This window comes from Tetrao urogallus, assembly GCF_951394365.1.
Source record: "Tetrao urogallus genome assembly, chromosome: 17".
In the NCBI taxonomy this organism is placed as follows: Eukaryota; Metazoa; Chordata; class Aves; order Galliformes; family Phasianidae; genus Tetrao; species Tetrao urogallus.
Window position 1 is genome coordinate 7,918,419 of NC_136830.1, and position 10,889 is coordinate 7,929,307.

Sequence of the window (10,889 nt, forward strand, 5' to 3'; positions counted from 1 at the left end):
GGAAGGTTATGCGTGCAAACGACACTTCTGAAGCACTGCAGGACATCTGCTATCACCTTTCCAGCCTCTGCTCTGTCTGCAGCACTGCCAGCCCCATCTCAGCTGTGCTATCTACTTTCACCAAGTCACACAGGTACAGTTCCAGCTGGGCTGCAGCTCCTGTCCGCAGAAGTTATGCAAACACATGCCTCGCCCTGTAAGCGGGTAACAGGTAATATTTAGCTAGCGTGATTTCAGCCGTCGTGTTAAATAAGGAACATGCACAGGTAGTACTTCCAAATAAGCTTCTTTATTTCTCCATGATAAATAGAGCACTAATTTCCACAGCCTCAACTGTTCTTTTCCTTCCCTACTAGTCCAGAAGTGAAGGACCACTAGAGGGCTCCTCTCCCAGCCGTTCCCTCAGCTCAGCATCTGTCCGTCCTTCCTTCACTCCCTGCAGGCAACACGGCTCTACACCAGCTCTTCTCCTTCCTACAGGGGAGCAGATTCTTCACAGGAGAGAAGAAACACCTGCAGGGGAGAAAGCACAAGGTCAGCAGCAATTAGCAAGTGCTCTCCAACATAAGTAGATCAGCCTAAGCTGAGACACAGTCACTGAAATCTGCCAGTAACAAACTCAGAAGGCATTAGGAAGCAGTGCACTAACAGCAGCATGGTTCTCAGGGCAACAAGAGGAGAGCACCTGTGTGCCCCCCCCCCCCCCCCCCCCCGAGGGGCAGTGAGGGCAATCCCCTGCCCTTCCCAGCTCCATGCAGCATTCCAGGGCACAGGAAGGGCACTCACAGGGCAGAACCACTGCCAAACAGAAGGCCTGAGGCCACACAGCAGGCTGCTCACAACCTTCGCGCCCCCTCAGCCCCTGTCCTGAGGGCAGCCCCCCATCGGGGTCAGCACACGCTCACCGTTGCTGTACTTGCACTGTTTCAGGGCCTCGCTGAAGCCCTCGCACAAGGTCAGGTCCTGCTGGTTGGTAGCGCACTCCAGGAACTGCTTCATCTCGTAGTGGCACGGCCCGTACGGGGACTGCGGCTGCACAGCGGGCTGCTGCCGGGGCTCCTGCGGGCGGGCGCGACGCGGTGAGCCGCAGCTCCGGGCTCTCAGGCCGTCCCGCAGCGGCGCGGCCCCGCACAAGGGCGGCACAAGGTCACCCCGCCCGCCGGCCCGGCTCCTACCTGCGCGGGCACCGCCGCTCTGGGCGGTTCGGAGGAGCCGCTGAAGGCTCCGGTGAGGGCGCTGCCCACGACGTGCCCCACGGCGGAGCCCACGGCCACCCCCGCCGCCGTGCTCGCCATCTGCGCCATCAGCCCGGGCTGTGCCGGCTGCGCCGCCGGCACCGGGGCCGCAGGGGCCGCGCTGCGGAACAGAGCAGAGTCAGAGAGCCGGGCGGACAGACAGTCCCTCAGTCCCTCCCTCCCGCCCCAGCCCGTACCTGGCGGGTGCCGGCGGCGGCGCCGCGGGCCGCGACCTGCTGCTCCGACCGCCCCGCGCCATCCCCGCTACGTTCTGCCCAGGCGCCCACGCGCGCCGCCTTAAGAACGGCCCCTCCTCCCACGTGACTCCTTGCGCACGCTCACTGCCGTCGTCCGAAGCCGTCCGTCCCGAGCGGCGCCGCCTGGGCCCCGTCCGGTCCGCCAGGGGGCGCTGCCGCTCTCGGGCTCGGGCGCCGCGGCGCCCCCTGGCGAACAGGGAGGGAGCTGCAGGCGCTGCCGTCGGTCTGGCCTCACCCGGAGCCGCCCGGCAGCCCGCAGCGCGGGGCCGGCCCTAGGCTCGTTCCCCAGGACGCACAGCCCACCCCTGCCGCACAGGCACGCTGCTCAGCCCCCGACGTGCTTCAGCTGCCTCTGTGGGAAAGGCCCATGGAGATGCAGCCAAGCCTTCTGCGCTGACGGGCGGGCGCGCAGCACAGGAGGATACATTTGTGTGATGGCATCTGCCTCCGCAGAGCCACTGACCGCAGCTCTGTCTGCTCCGTGACCCGGTTTGACTTTGCAGGAGCAGAGCGTGAAGGGGCTTGCTGGCAATGGGCAGTGGAGCCGGGCTGTGCTGCGTGAGAGGCGGTGGGTGGAGGAGAGGTGGATAATGAAGGGCTTGGAAAGGGGAGAGGAGCGGTCTGCAAATGGGGCAGAGAGAAAGGGAGCCAGGGAGGAGAGCGGGGAGCAGTGATGTGGTCTCAGCCACTGACCAGCACAACAGTTTTCACAGCAGCCCTCTGGATACAAACCAGCAGATCAAGGAAACCTCTGAAGGCGTGGACGTTTCTGGGAGGTGGGAACGCACCGAGACACCCAAAGGGAGCCCTCAGATCACAGACAGACGGGCTGGCAGGAGCCAGCTTTACCTCCAAACCGATCTGCTGGTAATCACACCCAGCTGGGCTCCTGTGTCTCTGCAGGTCTGTGGCTGCTCCCAGGCCTGGTTCCCTGCTGCATCTTTGGATGCTCCTCTTCTACCCCGTGAGTGAAAGAAATTCCCAAAATTGAGATGGATCCGGAAGTTGTCAAGGGAAAAAAACCTCAGCTGTGTTATGGCTCCAGGGCTGCGTTCATACATTCAGCAACTTAGAAAAAGCAGCTCCTTGGGCTGGTTCACTGACCGGCAGGAATTAGAGCGCCCAGCCACTGCAGGGTTGGTAATTAACTGCTCTGAAAGTGTTTTTGTAGAATCAAGTTTCCAGCATGGGGGGAAGAGAGAAGTGTTTGTAACACAAGCCACCCCTGCACTGCAGGAGCAGGGCAGACAGGGCATGCAGGGGGAGGGACGCAGCTCCCACACTTCCAGCAAATGGATTTGCCTGAAAACGACTTTTGTCTCCTCTTCTGTGCAGACAGCACCCCAAAATCCTTCCTCCCGCAGCGTCAGAAAAAGCTCTTGCCCTGGCAGCGGTGCTGTGCTCCAAGCAGAGCACAACACGTCTCATCCCGGTGAGAGCAGCAGCGTTTTGCATTCAGCATTTCCCTGTCTTTCTCCCACTGATGAACAGCAGAGAGGGGCAGACAGCTGGCAAACTGGCAGAATGTAACCGAAAAGCCACTGCAAGGCAGCACCGCACCTATCCGCCCCCAGCCCCATTTCCCAAGGAGGCTCCTTCATCCTGCAGCCCTCCGGGCAGCCCCATGCCTGCTGCTGAGGGGGAGCAGAGGCCCTGAGGGCCTGAGAAGAAAGGACTTGTGCTGGGGGGACGAGGGGACTGTGGGGGCGTGGGGAATGCAAGACATCCAGCCATAGGAAATCAAGGCTTGTTGGTCCCACCACACACACAGCAGCTCGCTGAAGGCGTCTGGCCTTCAAGCTGAGGGCATCTCTGTAAGCTGTGTCTCCGGGACCCTTTGATTTGGTTAATTAGACACAAAGCTGTTCTGTGCTGTGGGAGGAAGGTATGCGCCGAGGAGCCCGGCTACCGCCGCGGTGCTAATGAGGTAATTTAGTGTGGCTGTCTGAGACGGCTCAGCGTGCACAGCCCACAGCCAGCAGCACCACCAGCTCAGTGTGCACAGCCCACGGCCAGCAGCACCACCAGCTCTGTTTGCTCCTGCTGTGGCAGCCGGCTGCACCAGCACTGCACTGCATTGCCCCACGCAGAGCTGGTGTGTGCAGCACGGCTCTGTCTGCAGCAGGCCATCACCCCAACAGAGACCAAACTTCCTACTGCCTGTTTTTCAGTCCAAATGTGATCTTGTTCCATAGCCTTGTATCTGCCTCTTTCCCTTCTGCTCTGTAAGATTCCTCCTTACATAATAATTCAAGCGTTAGGGCTTGCCTACACTTAAAATTCATTTTGGATGAGGAGACCTATAAATCTGAAAGACAGCAGTTAATTTCTGAATAGTTCTGGAACGATTTACCCCAATCCAATTCTTTCTGAGTAACTCAGCGCTGGGCTGTGCGTCCCTTCCAGGTAGCAGCAGGATCAGTAAGACGAGGTTTGCAAAAAATGGGTCCATTTTTCCCACTGCTCTCTTGGTCTAAAAGCAGATAATAATCTCCCTTTGCAGAGCCCGCCTCACTTAAATCCTCACACTGTCACCACCGAAATGCTGCTGCAGAGACCTCGGAATTCCCCGAGCATTTGATTTCAAGGGGTTATTTCACAGGTAAGGAATGCAACCCTCTGCCTCCGTCACACATCTCCTTCCCCCCACCCGCGGACAGCCAGCCGCTCTCCCTGCCAGGCTGCAGCCCTGCTGAGGGGCTCGGTGCCACCCGCAGCTCCCAGGCAGCCTTACCCAGGCTCTGCACGCAGCCCTTCCTTCCATCCCTGCCCCACGTCGCAGTGAGCGGATGCCCACGGAGCCTCCCCAGCTGCACGTCTGTGCTTGGAGCGCCCAGCTACTGCGTGCATGGGCAGATCTGGGCAGCGCTGTGGCTGTGCCTGCATTCGCGTTGTCTGCGTTCACAGCGAGCGGCGCAGGACGGCTGCTGGGGGATCTGGGCAAAGCGTTCAAAGGAAAAGAAAGCGTCGGGTGGATTGGGCAATGTTTGTGTTGTGGATGGTCCCAAAAAAGAGCAACAAAACCTCCGGTCCTTACCGATGTGTTTGTTACTCAAAATTACCCCGTGAATCACTTAGGACTGAGTATGTGTTGCAGTTTCTCATGTCCTGTTTGTGTTTTTGAGCCCTGGCTGCCCCTAATTTTGCTTGTGCTGAGTGGTTGAGTTCAGTCTTCCAAGTCCATACAGAGCACCACTCTTTTATCCTGTGAAGTTTTCTGCAAGCAGAACTTGCAACCAACACAACAAAACCAGGGAAGCTGCCGCCACTAAAAGTAACTCAGATTTTTCATGAGTAAACGGGCACATTTCTGCAGCACTCACTGCTGGTTCCCCCAAGGGACCACGAAGCTGTGATGCCACAGAGACACACTGCAACTCTACAGCTGATGTTTTCTCATCAGAGATGGGAAAGGGAGGACTTAAGGAGCGTCCAGCCGGAGGAGCAGCGGGTGGCTGGATGTGGCTACAGGGGAAGCAAAGGCAGCGCTACAGAGCGCAGTTTCATCTTTCAAGTCTTGTGCTCCCCAGATCTACATGCCATTTCTTGGATGTGGTTTGCCCTGAGGGCAATCTCAACAGCTGTGAAGTTTCAACAGATGAACGGCGTAGTTTTCAATACATTTCACAAAGCAATTAAATGGTTTTAACTCATTCGTGTGTGTCCACTTCTGGTATCAAGGCTCTTCCTAATGCTAATCCATCAATGTCACAAGTGTTTCCCACTTGAACTCCAGGGCCTGGCTGCTGGAGAACATCTGACCACTAGCAAGATTGTTCTGCTCCCCATTTTTGGAGAGCCTTTCCCCATCAAAAGAGGCTTCTGTCAGCCACATCCATGGATCCTGAGAGGTCTAAGTCCATTTCTGCATTTACCTGTCCCACTGTGAGCTGCCTGTGGAGGAAGGTACCAAGCATGGAAGCTGGATTCATTTTCCCTGGGGGAAAATGAACTGCTGAGTGGTGAACACCTTACTTTGTAGGAGGAATTCCCCTCATCTCTCGATGCGGAAAGAGGAGACATGTATTGAACCCAGTCAAAGAAGGGCCTGTGTGTCCCAAAAATCATCAGTTAGTCCTAGTGAAATGACCTCCTCCACAACATCTCCAGCATACACTCAGATCATGAGGACAGCAGTGTGAGCAGTGTGAATTTACTGCTAATGCAAGGCAAGATGGTAAACCTGAACCCTGTTTTGTTTCCTTCAATGCAACAGAGAACCCGTAAGCGTACAACAGAACAGTCACAGCACATTTGATTCGTGTGCAGTTAAAGGAGCTGAGCAATAAGGCTGCAGTGTGCTGCCTTTATCCTGACGGGATCTGCCAGGCTGTTTCATGGAGTCTAAAGCAGCGAGCTCACACACCCCCACAGGGATGCAGTGCTGTGCAGCCCTGCAGCGAGCTCACGCCTTGATGGGGCTCCGTGTTTCACCTGCGCTGTCCCAGCAATGGGGCTTGGCACTGCCTTCTCATCCAAACGTCTGCCCAGAGGCCGCTTCCCTCTGTTCTGCTCCCTGGTTGGTCTCACTTCCCTCCTCTGTGCTGCAGACACAGCAAACATCTCCAGAGCGCTGCTCCCAGCAGTTCTCCCAAGCAGAGGGGACTCCTGGCTCAGAGGAGCCTGAGCAAAGCAACACACGAGTGAGCATGGAAGTGAGGGTGGGGGCTGTGTCTCAGGCAGAGGATCTGTGACCTTTAAGGAGGCTGTTAGCACCAACTCATGAACAGCTACTGCTTTGAACTACAATATTACATTTACAGGCTACCTCCCCCAGATCCCCCACGTTCCCAAGCGAGGACATAACGCCTGTATGGCAGCCTGGAAGACCCCGAGCAATGGTGCAGCCTCTCTGCAAGCAGTTCACAACCACCTGTGATTCAGGGTCCTTTGTTTCAGCTCTTCAAAATCTCTCGTGGATTTCAATCACTCCATTGTTCTCCTCTGCCCTACTGACTGTCCAGCCCAGCAGCTCCCAACATCTGTTCTCGGCTGGAAATATCTTTGCCTTTCTTTTCTGTCCTCTGTAGAAGCAGTTGATGGTGTCTTCCCTCACGTGGAAGGCTAACAGCCCCTGCAAATGCACAGAGAACTCTGGTTCTGCACTGGTTTGTGGTTACTTCTGCTGAAATGCTCTTTCAGTTGCAGCCTCCACCGCAGAGAGCTGAGCTCAAGGCAGAGACAGCCTTGTGCTCCTCCTTTGGAACACTGCATGCTTTTTGTCTGGCTTCAGCTTACTGCAGGCAAGAGCACAGGCCGAAGAGATGCCTGAGTGATATGGAGGGGTAGGAGGGTCTCAGGGGCAGGCAGGCTGTGCGGGAAAGAGGTGCTAGGGGAGAGGAACCTGCTGCTTCAGTGCCATTTGCTGAGGAGCGAGTGAGAGTGAGAGGGGGGACCAGGAGTTTGGCTGCCCCGAGCAGAAACGTGCTTGAAGAACACCTCAACCCACACCCTGAATTCCACAGCTCAGTGCAGGGGACAGGGGAAGCGAGGAAGGACAGGATGGGACATTTCCAGCAGACCCACAGCACGTTCCTAACAGCCTTGTCCCAGCAGTCCTGGCTGCCTCCCTCCCCCAGTGCCTTCACAGCTCATATTGCATTTTATTAATGCAATCCCCCTTAGGCTAGAGGGAATCGTATCCCAGGAGACATTCCAATCTCAGCTCCGCTTTGGAGGGGATCAGAGAGAGGCAAGGGTGGGGGGTGTCTCACCAGGACATTTCATTGCAGAAAAACCGGCAGGCTGAACGTGCTGCAAGACAGCACCAGCAACCTGCTATCAGACACCGAGCCACAGGCTGCGGCCGACTGCTCCATGCTGCTGCTCTGGCTCACGGCCTCCAAGGACCACTTGTTTGTGCTGTGTCCATGCTGTGGGCTTAAAGCTCTACACCTGGGCAGGGGCTGCTCGCAGGGTGTGGGGTTTGCCCTTTTGTTCAGGAGTGAACACAGCTGTGCATGCAGGCAGATCTGTGCTGCCACAGGGGCTCGGCCAGGTTCTTCTGGCCACCAGCTCCTCCTGCTTGCCCTCATTGCTGACATCTCTCACCAGAAATGGGAGCTGGCTCCCAGGCGTCTGGCTTGTGAGGTGAATTGTGTTATGTGCTGAGCCTCTGCCAGGAAAACACCAGCAGATGAAACTCCATCCCTGGCCAAGAGACATAAAGATGGATGTGTTTTCCTTGCCCAGCTTATCTTGCGGCAGTGCTTCTCGCCGCAGCCCCACACTGTTCGTGTGCGCCCCGCTGCCGGCACAGACCAGGGGCTGATTGACAACAAACACCGGGGCCTGGAGCCACAAAACCACGGTGGGGCAGGGAGCTGCTGGCCGGGGGCAAATCCCAGAGCTGGATGCAGTTGCAGTGGGGCTGTGGCCTTCAGTCAAAGTTAAGGTCGGTGAAGTTGCAATGGAAGTCAGTCACAGACAAGTGCAGAATAAGCACTACTGGCCCTGTGTAACTTTCTGGCCTAACCAGAACTTTCTAGAAATTCATGCCAAGGCTGCTGTATGAGCCTGGTTAAAGAGAAATCTGGGGAAAAAACATTAAGACCACTTTACTTTGGAACTCTCAAGAGGCTTGGTTTGGATTCAGGACAACTTGCACAATTTAAGTCACCTCATTAAAAATTATGAAGAGCTTCGAAGCCAAGCGCCTCGCCAACCAACCGAAACGTTCACAAATTACTTCAGATGCTACTTTACCTTTCTGCTTCTGATTCCAAGTCCTCCTACTGCTCCCTCACCACACTCCTGTGCTGGGCTGCCAGCTGAGGAGCAGCATCTGGTAACTCAAGGGCTGTCCAAGAAGGAAATCCTCCCCAGCCCTGGCGTTTCCAAGGGCAGCTCACCACATATGCCCCCCAGCCCTGTTTGCACCTACCAGCACCTGCACAAACATCCGCTTTGGCTGCCCAGGAAAACATGACGCCGGGGCCAAAGCAAAAGAGAACCTCTGAAAATGAGAGGGTGAGAGCAGTGACTCGCCTGATGGTGATGCTTTCCCATTTATTGCCCGTGGAGCTGTGGTGACGGAGACAATTCATGAGGCCGTCACCTACCCAGGGAAGGAGAAAGACATCAGAGGAACCAAAAGGGTTACTCTGTCCTGGGGCGCTGGCTTCAGGACCCTCCTCCAGCTGCTCACAGCAATGCCCCAGAGGTGCAGTGCACTGCTGACTTTGCAGGGATCCTGAGGCCAGGCCCTCAGCCCCACAGCACACAGCTGCGAAAGTCACACCAGGGAAGTGGCAGGAAACAAAAGGACTTTGGACAGACAGGCCTAATCCATTGAAATTCAGTTTGTCTCTCACCTCCCCCTTCCCCTTCTCTCTCAGACCTCTTCTCTCTCCTGCTCTCAGTCCAAATTGTCACAGCAGCGTCTCGCTGCCGTTTCACGCTGAAATGTCCCACTGACTGAGAGCTACACTATTTGCTATTCACAACAGAGAGAAATCAGAACTGCTGTTTCCTTCATCTTGCACACTGTTAGCACCGGCTGCGGTTCCTTGCGAGGCTCATGTCATGATTAGCACCAAAGGAACAAGATGCTTTGGCACTATGGTCCTGCAAATTGTCCTCCAAATCCAGCTAAACAGGGATTGTATCCAGAGAGCTGGAAAAAGTGAGCAAGGGAGGCTGGCTGCAACAAAAGGGCAGGGAACCCCCATGCTCACTGTTTCTGAGGCCACAGAGCTCATCATACACGTGACACAGCCGAGCCCTGCCTCACAAACATCTCTACCATTCTCATTCCTGCTGGCAGCTCTGGCTGGCCAAAGGCTCCCGGTCTGAGCCCCATCACAACTCAGGCACCAAGGAACAAAGTATGCAGCCCAGCCTCAGCTCACAGACCAGCAGGCACTGAGGCAGCTGTCGAGCAAGAAAATCCATGCGCTGGTGGGACCTCCCAGTCATGAAGGTTGCTATGGATCTCCTGCAGCCACCACGAGCTCCCTGATCCCCAAAGGTTGCTCCAGCCTAGCAGAAGCTGCAGGAAAGCAAGCTGGCTGCACTTGCACTGAGAGGTGTCAGCCTGTTGGTGCTCCGGGGTTGGGGTGGAAGCCCTGTGCTCCTGTGCCAGCATGCTCTGTACATTCAGCAAGCTGCACACCGATGTAAGGCTGAGGGCTGTACAGGCAGACAGTGACTGCGAGAGCTCCTAGCAGAGCAGTGTTAGCAGAAAAGGCTGGTGCTGGCTGCACGTAGGGCTGTCAGCACAAGGTGAGCACACAGGCTCCCAACCCACTCAGTGGGCCATCTTCCTGCTGCTGAACATGTCCCTGCTCTGCTGGAAAATGCTTGGAATCCCAAACACACCATGCGCTCTCTTTTGTGCTCAGTGTCTTGGCAGGAACCGGCTGTTCTCACGCACGGTCCCATCTCTGTAAGGCCTGTGTTTCCCAGAACACCCCCTTCCCAAGTCTCCCTTTTTTAAGAAGAGCCAAGCTGCCTGTCGCTGCCTCGCAAGCTGCTCCCACGCCTCTCCCTGCTTCCCCAGGGCACCAACAGCCTCCCCTGGCATGGGCTGAAGGCCCTGAGCTCCCGGAGACACCAGCCATTCAAATGAAAGACACTAAAGAAAAGCGAAACAAAGGCAGGAAAACTTTCCTTGCTGGAACCCAGCTGTCTGACTCAGAGCTAGGCAAGAAAGTAAGAACTGCTGTGTGTTCCAGAGCAGCAGAGTGTCCACTCCACAGCCTGCAGCCTGAGCCCTGCGAGCACTTTTCCCTGCTTCTTCCCTCTGGCTGCACCCACAGGTGTGGCCTCTGGGATACCTGCAGTGCCCACTCCAACAAGGGACAGCTGCCATCCCCAGTGCTCACAGTGGGAGCCAGACAGGGCCTGAGCTGTGAGGTGTGGAGCTCTACAGCTCTACACGTTAGATCTGTGCAGGGTCAGGTCAGGACATCGCTCTTGACTGCCTGACACGCAGTGCTAGGTGGGCTTTTGCTTTTCTGCCTCACCTTCCTTTGCTCAGCATTGCAGTGCTGTCCAAGCAAGGCCACCACCAGGCTCACTCTTCTTGCATCTGCTTATCATATTCAGTATTTACATCCTAAATATGGTTTCCATAAAGTAGAACACGAACAATTCATCACAGACGAATAAAACAGTCATACAGCCTGGGAAGTTAGGAAGCTTTACCCACTCCCCATGCACCAGCACAGGCAGCTGGAGATCAAAGTCTCCTTATTTGCATACATTTCTTGAACCAATTTGCAGTTAATCTCTGCTGAGGGGATGCTGACACAGTGCAGAGCCTCTTCCCCACAGGAACCAAGAAACTGGAGCTGTGTGCTGCCTGCCTCCATCTCCAGGCTGAGCGGATGGAGGCTTTGGCATCCCCAAATCAGGGGTTTACCCTTCCTTCCCCTTCCTCAGCATCCTGCCCAGG

General features: G+C 56.0%; 1 protein-coding gene across 1 annotated transcript; it reads right to left on the reverse strand.

Moving 5' to 3' along the window:
- Positions 1-270: 270 nt before the first annotated feature.
- CHCHD10 (coiled-coil-helix-coiled-coil-helix domain containing 10) lies at positions 271-1,494 on the reverse strand (the record flags this gene model as incomplete). Its single annotated transcript, XM_079543782.1, has 4 exons — positions 271-513; positions 906-1,059; positions 1,176-1,356; positions 1,433-1,494. The coding sequence occupies 4 exons, from the start codon at positions 1,492-1,494 to the stop codon at positions 494-496; spliced, it is 417 nt and encodes a 138-aa protein (XP_079399908.1). The 3' UTR covers positions 271-493.
- Positions 1,495-10,889: the final 9,395 nt, after the last annotated feature.